The sequence below is a fragment of the Sitophilus oryzae genome, unplaced genomic scaffold (genome assembly GCF_002938485.1).
Source record: "Sitophilus oryzae breed Bouriz unplaced genomic scaffold, Soryzae_2.0 scaffold_1275_pilon_pilon, whole genome shotgun sequence".
Taxonomy (NCBI): domain Eukaryota; kingdom Metazoa; phylum Arthropoda; class Insecta; order Coleoptera; family Curculionidae; genus Sitophilus; species Sitophilus oryzae.
This window is the reverse complement of record NW_022145921.1, coordinates 358815-375814: the sequence shown is the minus strand read 5'-3', so window position 1 is coordinate 375814 and position 17000 is coordinate 358815. Positions and strand designations below refer to the sequence as shown.

The following is a 17000-nucleotide window of genomic DNA, read 5'->3' as shown; positions in this document are numbered from 1 at the left end:
TCAGTCATAACTCATGAAAGCAAATGCATTTGGTAACTATCTTCTGATGCGTGTCAAATACTCGTCAGCGAGTAATGGCAGTAAGTAAGTGTCCGAGCTATAGCACCGTGTCTAAGAAACAAATCCGTATGCAGAATACAAGAAAACCATACCAAAATCTCTGCTTTACGGTGAGCTTGTAGACGGTAAGAGGAGGCCGGTTGGACAACTCAAAAGGTACAAGGACATTTTCCACGAAAACTTAAAGGGGATTAATATGCAGAATGAGTGGGAAGAAACAGCTCACAATAGAACTCAATGGAGAAGAATTGTAAGCACAGTTAACAGCGTAACCAAGTAAAGGGCAACAAAGCAATAAAGAGATTTTTGAATGTCCGGAGTGCGGTAGGCAGATAACGCATCACGTATCCGGGCTTTTCAGTCATAGATCATGAAAGCAATGCAGGCTTTGGTAACCATCTTTTGATGCGTCAATCAAATACTCGTCAACCCGAGTAATGGCAGTAAGTAGTGTCGAGCTATAGCACCGTTTCTAAGAAACAAATCCGTATGCAGAATGCAAGAAAACCATACCAAAATCTCTGCTTTACGCTGAGCTTGTAGAGGGTAAGAGGAGGCCGGTTGGACAACTCAAAAGGTACAAGGACATTTTCCACGAAAACTTAAAGGGGATTAATATGCAGAATGAGTGGGAAGAAACAGCTCACAATAGAACTCAATGGAGAAAAATTGTAAACTCAGTTAACAGCGATAACCAAAAAGTAAAGAGGCAACAAAGCAATGAGATTTTTGAATGTCCGGAGTGAGGTAGGCAGATAACATCACGTATCGGGCTTTTCAGTCATAGCTCATGAAAGCAAATGCATTTGGTAACCATCTTCTGATGCGTGTCAAATACTCGTCAGCGAGTAATGGCAGTACGTAAGTGTCCGAGCTATAGCACCGTTTCTAAGAAACAAATCCACGTGACTGATGTGGCACTAATTCTAACGTAGCATTAAAACATATTGTTTAATTTTATATATAGATTTATTAAGAGATAAGTATTATAACAAAACGCACGTAAAATTAATTCTACAAAATATGAAATTATTCAAAATTTTTTTAACTACCGTGAATAATAAAAGAATGTTAGTCTTCTTCATCTCTAGATAATCTAATGCATAAATCTGGAGACCTCATGATGAATACCAATTCGTCCACTAATTCCTGTTCTAGTTCGAAATTCTTCATATCTCTAGCCAAGTATACCTCGAAGCATTTCTAAAGAAAATGTTATTATAAGTTTTTGATGAAATTTCTACACCCTGTATCTCCGAAACTAAGCATTTTAGGACATACATTTATACGAACTTTTTTACTCATTTTTATCTGCAGAATATGCTGCCGAAGTTTCTGAAATACAGTTCGGACCACCCTGTATATACAGGGTGTTCCTTAATGACATGCTAATATTTAAGGAGGTGATTCTTGCACCTATTCTAAGAAAAAAATCTTTTTATGGATATATGTCCTGAACATCTTAACTGTTCAGATACAGGGTGGTAAATTTTCTATTTTTTTGTCAAAATATCTCTAATGTTATATTTGATACACGATTTCCATGCATCAAAATGGCCGTGATAAATAATAATAAAATCAAAATGGTATTTACTAAAATAGTCATACACATATTAAAATTTTATTTGGGATTGATATATTTTACTTTTGAACTGAATGTCTGAATATATTTTTCTTTTTTTTATGACGGAATTTATTATAACGGGATGGGTTTGCAAATATCTTCCCAAAAGCTTGCATTATTAGCTGGCATTACTAAAGCATTTTCCAGGTGTTCGACATTGTTGTAGTTGCCACGATATACATACAATCAAACTTATATGGAATCATCTATTTATTTTTCATAATTTTTGAGATGTATGAAAATGTTGTGTTTATGAATAAAACTCAGTCCTTACCAATGACTTTTAATGAAAAATAATCCATATAGCAATAAAATAAAAATCAGTTGGCAAAATAAATAATGGTATTTTTTTGGTTTCTGAAACGAAATTAAGATTTAAATTTTTAATGGTCAAAAAGCAAAAACAAATAGAAAATTGATAATTTTAATACTCCTTGTTGCCACCTCTAGCCCTTATGCAAGCTTCTATCTGCGCTGGCATGCTTCTTATTAAATTATCAACGTTGTCTCGGGGTATTTTTTTCCCATTCTGCTAATGCTGCATCAGTAAATTGTGCAAGATTTCCTGGATTATTTCGACGAGCTCTAACCTTTTTTTTGGGCTAGTCCCACAAATGTTCGATATGCTTTAGATCTGGTGAACATGCAAGCCAGTACAAAACTATGACACCTTCTGTTTCAAGATATTCTCTAGTCACTCTGATGGTATGGCGAGGTCCACTATCGTACAAGAAGTTAAAATTATCTCCAATTGCAGCTCTCCAAAGACTAACCGATTGGTTCTAGTACCAAATAAACATATCTCCGACCCGTTAAAGTTTTTTGAAGTAGTAACAATGGAGTTTTTGCTCCTAGTATAATACCTCCCCAGAACATTACAGTTCCTCCTTTATATCTTGGTACAGATTTGGCCTCCTGAAGTCTTGCCCTCCTTCCTGGAGCTTCGAGAACCCGAATTCAATGGTTATCTGATCATAGACCAATTCTGGTCTCATCCGAAAAAAGAACATTTTGCCAATTCTTATTTGTTCAGGATTGATGTTGAAGGCATCAATTTAGCCGGTTAACTTTATTTTGCCAAGATATCTGTGGGATCCGTAACTCTCTCCTACTGTAAAACCCTCGAGCACGAAGCCTTTTTCTTATGGTTTCAACTGAAACGCTCACACTTATAGATGCCAGAAGTTGTCTTTGGAGCTCTGGATGAGAAACATTGGGATTTATTCTAGCAGTTTGGTACACAAGGCGGTCTTGTTGTTCAGTTGTGACTCTTTGAGGACTTTGTCTGGGCCTATCCTTGTGTGTTCCTAATTCCAAGTACCTTGCATATGTTTTCGATACAACACCCTGGGTAACGCCTACTATCTCTGCTACGTCTCTTTGGAGCATTTCTTGTTCGGCGTGAGCAATAATTATTCTTCCCCTCCGTACATCTGTTAATCCAACATAAGGCATTTTTTGATTTTTTTGATCGAATTAAAATTACCGGACAATCGTGATTTTACTACTGAACACAAAATTCAAAAGAAAATATATCGCGGCAATCGTTTATCCTTTATTATCATGTTTATTTACAAAAAAAAGCCTTATTTTAATGTTCTATACGAATTTTTATCCTTGCAAGAAATTTAGTCAGAAATAAAGAGTGATTCCATATAAGTTTGGTCGTGTGTTCATATTTCAAAAATCCCCAAAATTAGAAATCGACAACGGACAAATCCGGGAATCAGGGAGGCCATCATATGGGTACATTGATTGGTTCCAATTCATTGATTTGAGAAATAATAATTTAACAAAATTCTAATATTTTCAAAGTTGTGAGGGGGAGTCCCATCTTGTTGAAAGTATATTTCACGGTATTATTATTATTAACTAAAGGAATATATCTACTATAATAAACGCCACGAATGTTTGGGAGTGATTCGTCACTTGATAAAGTTGGAATCGACACGCGCACTATCATTTTTACATTAAAAACGTAAATTTTTACCGCAGACGTAGGTTTTTAAAGGCCCGGTCTAATCATCTGCCTGCGCTCCTCCTACTTATTCTAAAATGTGAGCGTGGTTGACAAAGACGATACTATATCGCGTTTCTTTGATTGATTCGTTTTTGTGCGTCAGTCCATTGGTGTGCTTGCAGTGCGACCAATGGGACATTCCAGTTTATATTTATAACCAAATATAGGTTTTGCCAAGACTTTGACAGTTAAAACAACAAATTACAACAGATTATATATTGATTATTATATGACTTGAAACACCACGGCACTGGAATTAAGTTTTATGTGACCTTGGACAGATTAGTGCACATTGTAGCGACGGATTAATCACTCCCAAACATTCGTGGCGTTTACTTTATCAAAGTTCCGGTACGATAGGTTCCAAGATTTACAAATAGCGGTAGAGAATTAGCTTTTCGTAATATATAAAGAATTTATTAGTGGTTCCCAAAACAAAGCAAGAGAAAAATAACAGTATATATTGTTAATATAATTCAGTAGTTTGTTTTATTATCAATCATGGCCTACTAATAAAAATTATCTTTACTTTTTTTTCTTTTTTTTTTTAATATTGCAGTAAATAGTGAAAATAAATATAGAGTGATATATATTTTTGAGAAGCTTATGGCAAGCCAGATCATATAATTTCTGAATAGACAGGGTGTTCCATTTAAAGAAAACACATAACTAGTTCATATCTTTAAAAATATTCTTTTAACAGACTACGCACTGTTGGAAAATTTGCAAATCAGAGACCTCATTTTTTAGGCATTTAGGAATACTGAGTTACTCTGTATGTGAAACAAAATGTTTAATAATTTTGGGTGACTAAAAAACTACTCATATAGTTATCGACTTTTCATCTTCCTCATGATATAAACAAATTTTATATTTACTGTTAGAAGTTTCTCGGGATTGTCGATGTCTTCAAGCCAAATTTCATCAATTTTTATAGTCATGTCCTGGAGCAGTCCAAGGATTATCATAAAGTAGATAAGATACATTCCTAAGATTCTGAAAAAGACAAGATGTTAATTAAATGGTTATTAATTGTTCCTAAAACAAATCCAGTTAGCAAGCCCCCCCCCTCCTAAAATGTGTACTAATAGAAAATAAAAAATACATTAAAATTCATATATTTTCAATAATTGTTTATACAGGATGTGACTTATTTTTCATATTATCATAGGCCCCATTCTGCTTTGTTTCGTAGCTACAGGGTGTTAAAGTCTTAATAATCTTTCGATTTATTATAATTTTCTTCAAAGTACTTTTAGCGATTCGAATGAAATTTTGGGGGTAAAAGTTACTATAAGTGTTACATATTTTAATGCTAAAAAAGTGTCAATAAATTTATTAGGTTAAAAGTTATCTCTTGATATTTTGTCCAATTCGGCCTCCTTGGTGAGATAAACGCAATTTTATTAATCAATAAAATTAAAATAAAAATAAAATTAATAAATTATATATTTCACCTAATTTATTATTACTATCAGTCCAACATACAGCAGTTTCAAATAAAAAAATAATGGTATTTAAAATAATAATTGCAAAAAACCTAATTTTAAAATCGACACTTTTTTAGCGTTAAAATATGTCGCATTTATAGTTACTTTTACCATCAAAACACCACCCTCGAAAATATTTGCACTTATTTAAGACTCACCCTGTATATTTGGACACGCGTTTATCACATGCATGATAGATAAGAACAGAACTTTTTACTTAATCTGCAGGAATATAATTAATTATTATAAATTATAATAATTATAATTAATAATTTATTCTGAAATATTCTTTTAACCGTACAAATAATACTCACCCGCTTTCCGTGAGTAGTGAAAGTGATGACGAAAATACTTTTTCATTGAAAAGGTACATTACAATATATTTGCAGCTATTGTGAACGAGACCTTTAAGATAGTATTTGTAATTTTCATCGGTATCTTCGCAAGATTCTCGTATTTCCCACCTAAAAAGAATGAAGTATTTTCTTTACAGTGAATTAAAAATGACTTTTGATATTTATAGGTATGATGTAAAAAAATAGACTTAAAATTAATATAACAGGATGCCACAAATTAATGTTTAACTTTGACAGAATTATGTGTCAAGGATTAACCATTAGCGTAACTAGCAATTCATCCTGGGGGGAGCCTGGGGGGGGGGCACTATTTGAGAGGCTGCACAAGGCAAATATACTCAAGGTGGTTTGTCATTGCCTTCCTTGAGGTGGCGCACAGTGCTTCGTCCCATCGACGAAAATCACGAAAAAAAAGGTAAGATTTACTAATATCTGAATATGTAAATTTATACTTATAGCAATGTTCAACCAACCTGTGTAATATTTTTCATAAACAGCGTTTTTTGTTAGCAAATATTTTCACTAAAAATAAATTTTGCGATCATTATCTTATCAGTGAAAAGAATAACATTCATAGTAGTTCTGTATATTATGGAGTTAAGCGGTACGTACTTAATTGAAAGCCACTATGGATGTTGTTAAACAAGGTATGTGCTTTAAATTTATTTCTAAACAAGTTCGTGATTGTTTAGTTTTTATTTATTTTTTAAGATGATTCTTAAATGGGTATAAAAATTTTACGTTTTCATAAGATACATACCTTATCGTCTTTTTGAAACACGTACATTTTTGCTGTTTTGTTAGTTTCTTTGCAAGATGCAACACAACAAGAAAACACCATTTTTACAGTTAATAAATAATAAAACTATTTCTGACTATGATATTTAAAATTTAGATAGATAGAAAGTTAAAAACAAACGAGTATTTGCAAACGCGGGCCCAAATTCAATAAAAATCAAAATTTTTCCTGCGAAAATCAGGCTTTTTTAACTGAAAAGGTATTTTTTGATTTATCAGCAGTCATTGTCAAGTTGACAATATACAGGGTGTTTTCTAATTAGTCTAAAAATTATGGTGTGATTCCTCATGTGTTCTTAAAATAATTTTTATATAACCATTGGGTCTAAAGTACTTCCTTTCTGATTTACAGGGTGTTAAAAATTAAAAAAATCGATTTTTTTGCGTAACATAAATGGCACACCACTATATATATATATATTTTTCTTGACTGACCATCCTTTTTCAACAAAACTGATGTTTTGAGTTTTTTTTGTTCATCAAACGGTTGTCGAGAAAAAAATAAGTATACTTATTAAGAGACCGCCTTAATTCGCTTTCTAACGATTTTTTATTTTTTAGATTAATTAGGAAACACACTGTATATGCATATCACAGGCAACCAAATAAACTAGTAACCTCTAAAAATTATTTTTCCTACCACTAGCGACATACGGTGTTTTTAGTGTGTACTAAATAATTTTATCAAAATTTCACCATATAAGCACATATAAGTTTCCAATGGCTATAGCACCGTTTCTAAGAAACAAATCCACGTGACTGATGTGGCACTAATTCTAACGTAGCATTAAAACATATTGTTTAATTTTATAAATAGATTTATTAAGAGATAAGTATTATCACAAAACGCACGTGAAATTAAATCTACAAAATATAAAATTATTCAAAAATTTTTTAACTACCGTGAATAATAAAAGAATGTTAGTCTTCTTCATCTCTAGATAATCTTATGCATAAATCTGGAGACCTCATGATGAATACCAACTCGTCCACTAATTCCTGTTCTAGTTCGAAATTCTTCATATCTCTAGCCAAGTATACCTCGAAGCATTTCTAAAGAAAATGTTATTATAAGTTTTTGATGAAATTTCTACACCCTGCATCTCCGAAACTAAGCATTTTAGGACATACATTTATACGAACTTTTTTACTTATTTTTATCTGCAAAATATGCTGCCGAAGTTTCTGAAATACAGTTCGGACCACCCTGTATATACAGGGTGTTCCTTAATGACATGCTAATATTTAAGGAGGTGATTCTTGCACCTATTCTAAGAAAAAAACTTTTTATGGATATATGTCCTAAACATCTTAACTTTTCAGATACAGGGTGGTAAATTTTCTATTTTTTTTTGTCAAAATATCTCTAATGTTATATTTGATACACGTTTTCCATGCATCAAAATGGCCGTGATAAATAATAATAAAATCCAAAATGGTATTTACTAAAATAGTCATACCCATATTAAAATTTTATTTGGGATTGATATATTTTTTTCTTTTGAACTGAATGTCTGAATATATTTTTCTTTTTTTTATGACGGAATTTATTATAACGGGATGGGTTTGCAAATATCTTCCCAAAAGCTTGCATTATTAGCTGGCATTACTAAAGCATTTTCCAGGTGTTCGACATTGTTGTAGTTGCCACGATATACATACAACCAAACTTATATGGAATCATCTATTTATTTTTCATAATTTTTGATATGTATCAATATATAGCGGATGCATTATCTTTGTTGAGTGACATATCTTTTCTTTTAGTTTTTATCTGTCGAATTGCCGCATTTATCGTTTTTCGTATTTTATCCTATCTTTCTATTTACCTTTATCTTTCTATCTAGTTTTTTAATTTATCTTTTAATATACCATTTTAGTATTAACTTTTGTTCTAATTTAAATTTTCATATATTTCTAGTTTTTTTATCTTACATATTTTTTTATTCTTTTTACACGTGTCTACAAATTAAATCAAATAATTTACTGTAACAATATATAATTTTTTTTTCAAGTCGTACCGAAGTGATTGTGGTGGTCTGGAATTTTCTAGAGAGAGAGAGCAAAATATTTTTCTTTTATTTTTTTTATAATTCTATATTTATATTCTTTATATTCTTTAAATAATTTGGACAATCTTTTCAATTATAACTAATTTAAACTGTCATTGCCTATTTTCTTTTTTAAATTTTAATTATAATTTTTACTGTAATAATTAGTAGTTGGATTTAGATATTGATTATTGTTTATTTGAATCACCAATATGTTGTTTAATCATAAGTTATTTTTATTGTACCTTCATTGGCAACCAACAGACAGTTCAATTGGTAATTTAGAACACCACCACAAAACTGGGTACTTATCAATTGTGTTGAGTAGAATACTGCTGTTTGTTATCTTCTAGGAAGATACGAGAATTGACCCTCCCCATAAGTAGCTCACGCACTGAGACTGGTGGAGTCTCACAAGCTTTCCAACGTTAGCCGGACAATCACGATACCCACCAGCGGGCGAGTGCAGCGAAGAGGGTGAGGCCTTTCTCCCAACCAACCGAAGCAGAAACACTTAAGTATTCCAGTTGCATATCTAATCTCATATAATCGAGACTGTCACAGCCAATTACATTGATTGTTTATAATTATTGTTAATTAAATATAAGTCATTAATGAAATTTTCTATTGTCTTATTTAATTCCAAAGCATACTTCCACAAACCAGTAACTTTTAGAATTTCGTGGGTTATATGTTTATGAATAAAACTAAGTCCTTACCAATGACTTTTAATGAAAAATAATCCATATAGCAATAAAATAAAAATCAGTTGCCAAAATAAACAAAATGGTATTTTTTTGGTTTCTGAAACGAAATTAAGATTTAAATTTTCAATCCTTGTTGCCACCTCTAACCCTTATGCAAGCTTCTATCTGCGCTGGCATGCTTCTTATTAAATTATCAACGTTGTCTCGGGGTATTTTTTTCCCATTCTGCTAATGCTGCATCAATAAACTGTGCAAGATTTCCTGGATTATTTCGACGAGCTCTAACCTTTCTTTTGGGCTAGTCGTCCCACAAGTGTTCGATAGGCTTTAGATCTGGTGAACATGCAAGCCAGTACAAAACTATGACACCTTCTGTTTCAAGATATTCTCTAGTCACTCTGCTGGTATGGCGAGGTCCACTATCGTACAAGAAGTTAAAATTATCTCCAATTGCAGCTCTCCAAAGACTAACCGATTGGTTGTAGTACCAAATAAACATATCTCCGACCCGTTAAAGTTTTTTGAAGTGGTAACAATGGAGTTTTTGTTCCCAGTATAATACCTCCCCAGAACATTACAGTTCCTCCTTTATTTCTTGGTACAGATTTGGCAGCCTGTACATTTTTGCTCGCCTTCCTGGAGCTTCGAGAACCCGAATTCAATGGTTATCTGATCTTAGACCAATTCTGGTCTCATCCGAAAAAAGAACATTTTGCCAATTCTTATTTGTCCAGGTTTGATGTTGAAGGCATCAATTTAGCCGGTTAACTTTATTTTGCCAAGATATCTGTGGGATCCGTAACTCTCTCCTACTGTAAAACCCTCGAGCACGAAGCCTTTTTCTTATGGTTTCAACTGAAACGCTCACACTTATAGCTGCCAGAAGTTGTCTTTGGAGCTCTGGATGAGAAACATTGGGATTTATTCTAGCAGTTTGGTACACAAGGCGGTCTTGTTGTTCAGTTGTGACTCTTTGAGGACTTTGTCTGGGCCTATCCTTGTGTGTTCCTAATTCCAAGTACCTTGCATATGTTTTCGATGAAACACCCTGGGTAACGCCTACTATCTCTGCTACGTCTCTTTGGAGCATTTCTTGTTCGGTGTGAGCAATAATTATTCTTCCTCTCCGTACATCTGTTAATCCAACATAAGGCATTTTTTTATTTTTTTGATCGAATGAAAGTTACCGGACAATCGTGATTTTACTACTGAACACAAAATTCAAAAGAAAATAAATCGCGGCAATCGTTTATCCTTTATTATCATGTTTATTTACAACAAAAAGCCTTATTTTAATGTTCTATACGAATTTTTATCCTTGCAAGAAATTTAGTCAGAAATAAAGAGTGATTCCATATAAGTTTGGTCGTGTGTTCATATTTCAAAAATCCCCAAAATCAGAAATCGCGAACGGACAAATCCGGGAATCAAGGAGGCCATCATATGGGTACATTGATTGGTTCCAATTCATTGATTTGAGAAATAATAATTTAACAAAATCCTAATATTTTCAAAGTTGTGAGGGGGAGTCCCATCTTGTTGAAGGTATATTTCACGTTATTATTATTATTAACTAAAGGAATATATCTACTATAATAAACGCCACGAATGTTTGGGAGTGATTCATCACTTGATAAAGTTAGAATCGACACGCGCACTATCATTTTTACATTAAAAACGTAAATTTTTACCGCAGACGTAGGTTTTTAAAGGCCCGGTCTAATCATCTGCCTGCGCTCCTCCTACTTATTCTAAAATGTTAGCGTGATTGACAAAGACGATACTATATCGCGTTTCTTTGATTGATTCGTTTTTGTGCGTCAGTCCATTGGTGTGCTTGCAGTGCGACCAATGGGGCATTCCAGTTTATATTTATAACCAAATATAGGTTTTGACAAGACTTTGACAGTTAAAACAACAAATTACAACAGATTATATATTGATTATTATATGACTTGAAACACCACGGCACTGGAATTAAGTTTTATCTGACCTTGGACAGATTAGTTCACATTGTAGCAAAATAAAAACACTAAATCACCACAATACACCAAAACACTTTTACTTTTAAACTGAACTAGTTTATAATCATCTGCTGATGATACTAACATGGTTAGCGAAACGCGCGTCCAGTGTAAAAGTAAAAGTGTTTTGGTGTATTGTGGTGATTTAGTGTTTTTATTAAACTGAACTAGTTTGTAATCATCTGCTGATGATACTAACATGGTTAGCGAAACGCGCGTCCAGTGTAAAAGTAAAAGTGTTTTGGTGTATTGTGGTGATTTAGTGTTTTTATTTTGCTGTTTAACACCAAAGGTTCCAATCCTCAACTGTAATCACATTGTAGCGACGGATTAATCACTCCCAAACATTCGTGGCGTTTACTTTATCAAAGTTCCGGTACGATAGGTTCCAAGATTTACAAATAGCGGTAGAGAATTAAGTTTTCGTAGTATATAAAGAATTTATTAGTGGTTCCCAAAACAAAACAAGAGACAGATAACAGTATATATTGTTAATATAATTCAGTAGTTTGTTTTATTATCAATCATGGCCTACTAATAAAAATTATCTTTACTTTTTTTTCTTTTTTTTTAATATTGCAGTAAATAGTGAAAATAAATATAGAGTGATATATATTTTTGAGAAGCTTATGGCAAGCCAGATCATATAATTTCTGAATAGACAGGGTGTTCCATTTAAGAAAACATAACTTTAGTTCATATCTTTAAAAATATTCTTTTAACAGACTACGCCACTGTTGGAAAATTGCAAATCAGAGACCTCATTTTTTAGGCATTTAGGAATACTGAGTTACTCTGTATGTGAAACAAAATGTTTAATAATTTTTGGGTGACTAAAAAACTACTCATATAGTTATCGACTTTTCTAAATGCTTCCTCGCGATATAAACAAATTTTTATATTTACTGTTAGAAGTTTCTCGGGATTGTCGATGTCTTCAAGCCAAATTTCATCAATTTTTATAGTCATGTCCTGGAGCAGTCCAAGGATTATCATAAAGTAGATAAGATACATTCCTAAGATTCTGAAAAAGACAAGATGTTAATTAAATGGTTATTAATTGTTCCTAAAACAAATCCAGTTACCAAGCCCCCCCCCTCCTAAAATGTGTACTAATAGAAAATAAAAAATACATTAAAATTTATATATTTTCAATAATTGTTTATACAGGATGTTTCAAAAAACATATGCCATCTCTCGTGGGGAGATTCCTCACGTAAAAATAAGACTTATTTTTCATATTATCATAGGCCCGATTCTGCTTTGTTTCGTAGCTACAGGGTGTTAAAGTCTTAATAATCTTTCGATTTATTATAATTTTCTTCCAAGTACTTTTAGCGATTCGAATGAAATTTTGGGGGTAAAAGTTACTATAAGTGTTACATATTTTAATGCTAAAAAAGTGTCAATAAATTTATCAGGGACGTACATATGGGTTATCACTAGAATATTTTTCAAAAAAAAAACATGTACGCCACTGACTTTGTTCTTTTGATATCAAAATTGTGTAGGCCGTTTAATGCCAATTAAAAGTTATCTCTTGATATTTTATCCAATTCGGCCTCCTTGGTGAGATAAACGCAATTTTATTAATCAATAAAATTAAAATAAAAATAAAATTAATAAATTATATATTTCACCTAATTTATTATTACTATCGGTCCAACATACAGCAGTTTCAAATAAAAAAATAATGGTATTTAAAATAGTAATTGCAAAAAACCTAATTTTAAAATCGACACTTTTTTAGCATTAAAATATGTCGCATTTATGGTTACTTTTACCATCAAAACACCACCCTTGAAAATATTTGCACTTATTTAAGACTCACCCTGTATATTTGGACACGCGTTTATCATATGCATAATAGATAAGAACAGAACTTTTTACTTAATCTGCAGGAATATAATTAATTATTATAAATTATAATAATTATAATTAATAATTTATTCTGAAATATTCTTTTAACCGTACAAATAATACTCACCCGCTTTCCGTGAGTAGTGAAAGTGATGATGAAAATACTTTTTCATTGAAAAGGTACATTACAATATATTTGCAGCTATTGTGAACGAGACCTTTAAGATAGTATTTGTAATTTTCATCGGTATCTTCGCAAGATTCTCGTATTTCCCACCTAAAAGAATGAAGTATTTTCTTTACAGTGAATTAAAAATGACTTTTGATATTTATAGGTATGATGTAAAAAAAATAGACTTAAAATTAACATAACAGGATGCCACAAATTAATGTTTAACTTTGACAGAATTATGTGTCAAGGATTAACCATTAGCGTAACTAAAATTCATCCTGGGGGGAGCCTGGGGGGGGCACTATTTGAGAGGCTGCACAGCGTTTTTTGTTAGCAAATATTTTCACTAAAAATAAATTTTGCGATCATTATCTTATCAGTGAAAAGAATAACATTCATAGTAGTTCTGTATATTATGGAGTTAAGCGGTACGTACTTAATTGAAAGCCACTATGGATATTGTTAAACAAGGTATGTGCTTTAAATTTATTTCTAAACAAGTTCGTGATTGTTTAGTTTTTATTTATTTTTTAAGATGATTAAAGATGTATAAAAAAAGATGTATAAAAAATAACTATTAACAACTATAACAACATAAAAAAACTGTCTGACTCTGGGTTTTTAAATTATTTAATCTGATTGTATTCATTGCAACAATATTGATCAGCGCTAATAAACATTGAATAAGGAAAATCAAGTCAATTGGAAGATTCAAATAAATAATATCTAGGTGAGCAATTTAAAGATATTATTTTTAACTTTTTTTATTGTGAATTTGAAATCTCAGTGTGCGATCTAATAATATGCATAATATTAATCGTAGTTATTATAAATAAATCAACTTCCACAAAATATTTTCTAACGCTCTACATGTTCGAAAGGGTTCACCTTCCCTATTGCAAATTTATTTTTCGCTCAATTTTATCTATAGCTTTTTGAACTTTCTTCTTATACTGCCAAATGCATTTTGTACTCTATTGTAAATGTTGATATGTATTGATTTCATTTTTACCAAAGACGTCAAGTAATGACCCCTCCTCCCGCCCTTTGGTGACAGGTCCAGGAACCTCGCTGGCCCTTATACTGCTCTACCATTTACAGTCCATCTTTCGGAGTAATTATTTGATTGTTTATATGATATTATTTATTGCATTTGATTTTCCGTATTCAATGTTTTACCCTACGTCATTGTTAAGTTTGAAAGCTTTTCAATATTGTAAAGTTGGATAGATTAAATATTTTCACGAAAAAATATTTTCACTAAAAATAAATTTTGCGATCATTATCTTATCAGTGAAAAGAATAACATTCATAGTAGTTCTGTATATTATGGAGTTAATGGGTACGTACTTAATTGAAAGCCACTATGGATATTGTTAAACAAGGTATGTGCTTTAAATTTATTTCTAAACAAGTTCGTGATTGTTTAGTTTTTATTTATTTTTTAAGATGATTCTTAAATGGGTATAAAAATTTTACGTTTTCAAACTTCAAAAAGGCATTTAAAAAAAAACATATCAAAACATATCGTATTTATTGAATATTTTTGTTGCCATATTCATACACTTTTAATTTTTGTATAGTTCACCTGCGTCAGCTTGCGACGAAGTTTATTTTACAATACTTTTCAGATGGAGTAAAATTGATAAGCAATGCCGATCTGGTTAATACTTGGCTTGATCATAGAGACAAGAACTCAAAATTATTTGTATTTCAAAAAATGTGTTCTTTATTAGATATTGATGAACCTTCTAGTCAAATGAGACACCACTTGTGCCTGAAAAAGCCCACTATGTTGGAGCGAAACGTCGCATAAAAAAGTTTCCATCTTCAATTTATTATAAAACCTCATACCCAAGAAAAGGAAAAAATATTATATGGATATGATCTATTAAAGAGGTAACTATTAACATCCGAACTCCTCATACCAACAAAAAGAACAGTAACAACGCGAAAAAGTAACATATTAGAAAATGATGTACATAAATATCTTACATGTGAGGATACTTCATCTACCTGTGATTTGGATACCATAAATTTGGAAGATTCTGTCAGCAGCGATTCTTCTGAATCAGAGTAGTTACGATCTATGCATTTTGTTGTCCTAAAGTAAATTTATAGTATCTTAAGTTTTTTTTTAATTAAATATAACATTAATGTTTCTTTTTCATTATTTCATTGTTTGTTTTTCAAAGAAAAACATTTTTATCTTATATTAGGCTTATATTGTAGGAATCATGTTCTAATGTTATTTCAATTCTTTTTTTATCACAGGGATTTATTTAATACTTACACCGTTTTCATACTATAAATTATTATTTCCTTAGATGGAACACAGCTCCAACATTTTTATTATTTATAAGATTTTTTTTCCATAAACGTGGGACTAAGAAAATCATCATTTAGTACAATGAGAGTACTCATCATTTGTGTCAAATAAACCTAGTTTGAATAAATTGCCTACAATAAAAGAGAAGTTTTGCATTTTTGTCCTCTAGAGCTATATGTTCGAAACACTGTGATGGCGGCTCGTTGGTCGCTCTATTTAGAAAAATAAATATTTTTATTTAAATAAATAAAGCGACCGTACTGGCTGGAGATCGAACCCAGTACCTTCCGCTCTGCAGATCCACACACTCGCTGGAGCTACGACCGGCTACGTAGATTATTTAAGTACCTACAAATTTTCTAAACAAATAAAAATTAACACATTTTTTGAACACAACAAAATAATACTAACTAAACAAAACTAGAAAATCTCATTTTTACTACATCACAAGCAAATAGAAATTAATCCGTAGCCAAGAGTCATAATTCAAGATTACTCTGGGGGGTGCCCAGCAGTACCTGGACGGGCCCGGCACACCCGGACACCCCCGTAGTTACGCCAATGGGATTAACGTATCTGAAAACTGTTACTATACTGTAGTTTTATACAGGGTGGTCCGAATTGTAATCGGGAAACTTTAGCAGCATATTCTTCAGATAAAAATAAGTAAAAATGTTCTTAGAAATGTCTGTCCTAAAATGCTTGGTTTCGGAGATACAGCATATTTCAGGTTTATTTCGACTTTTTCCAAAGAATTTCTGAAAATTCTTTGAAACTCAATTTTATTTTTTCTTGTCGTTACTTTTTAGGAAACCAAAAAACTAATTGCACATTCTTATAGCCACTTTATTAGGGCTATCTGATTATACTATACTACTATATTAGATTTTCGATTTTGCGGATAATTTGTGAGATACAGAGGCCAACTTAATTTTTTTAAATACGGACTTGCATTTTTTATTTCAGATTTTTTAAGAACTCGGTCTCCTGAGTACAATGATACACTTTATACTTTTTTTCCATAGCAACTGTTAAAATTGCCTTATATCTATCAAAAATAGTAGATAAAATAGGACTTTAACCACAAGGGTAGAACAAATGATACTTTAACAGCGAGGATAGGTTAAAAACTTTATTTCTTCTCGCACGTTTCTTAATTCATTCCATTTTTGACATTTTTTAATTCCTTTTTATAAGTTATTCGGGATTTAAATGGAAGTAGTTTGGATATGGCGTTTGTCGCCTCAGCCTGAATATATGTTGGTAATTTACTTATTTCGTTTTGAGCCATTTCTGCCTCCAATACAATCGCTAGAAACCAACGCCAACCCAGCACAATATGTTTTCTACTCGTAATAAATTCCTTGAAATAATAATTTCTGAATATTTTTAAAATGTCACTCGCTATGGAAAAAATATTGTTTTATACACGACGATAAAATTGTATTATCGTCTCCCGAAATTAATTCACTCGCGATTTCATCGCTCTTGAATTAATCCTTTCGGTCG

General features: G+C 31.8%; 2 protein-coding genes across 2 annotated transcripts in view; both read right to left on the bottom strand.

Moving 5' to 3' along the window:
- Positions 1-1115: 1115 nt before the first annotated feature.
- On the bottom strand, positions 1116-5793 carry LOC115874405 (piezo-type mechanosensitive ion channel component-like). The gene is made up of 3 exons (XM_030889571.1): positions 5509-5793; positions 4583-4700; positions 1116-1263 (listed from the first exon to the last, which is right to left on the bottom strand). The coding sequence occupies exons 1-3, from the start codon at positions 5565-5567 to the stop codon at positions 1132-1134; spliced, it is 309 nt and encodes a 102-aa protein (XP_030745431.1). The 5' UTR covers positions 5568-5793; the 3' UTR covers positions 1116-1131.
- Positions 5794-7138: 1345 nt separating this feature from the next.
- LOC115874409 (piezo-type mechanosensitive ion channel component-like) overlaps positions 7139-17000 on the bottom strand; it is a 160363-nt gene continuing 150501 nt past the window's right edge. The window contains exons 39-41 of the mRNA XM_030889573.1: positions 13118-13267; positions 12037-12154; positions 7139-7401 (exon numbers count right to left, since the gene is read on the bottom strand). Coding sequence (XP_030745433.1) covers positions 7270-7401; positions 12037-12154; positions 13118-13267 — 400 coding nt within the window. The 3' untranslated portion in view covers positions 7139-7269. The remainder of the gene's footprint in view (positions 7402-12036; positions 12155-13117; positions 13268-17000) is intronic.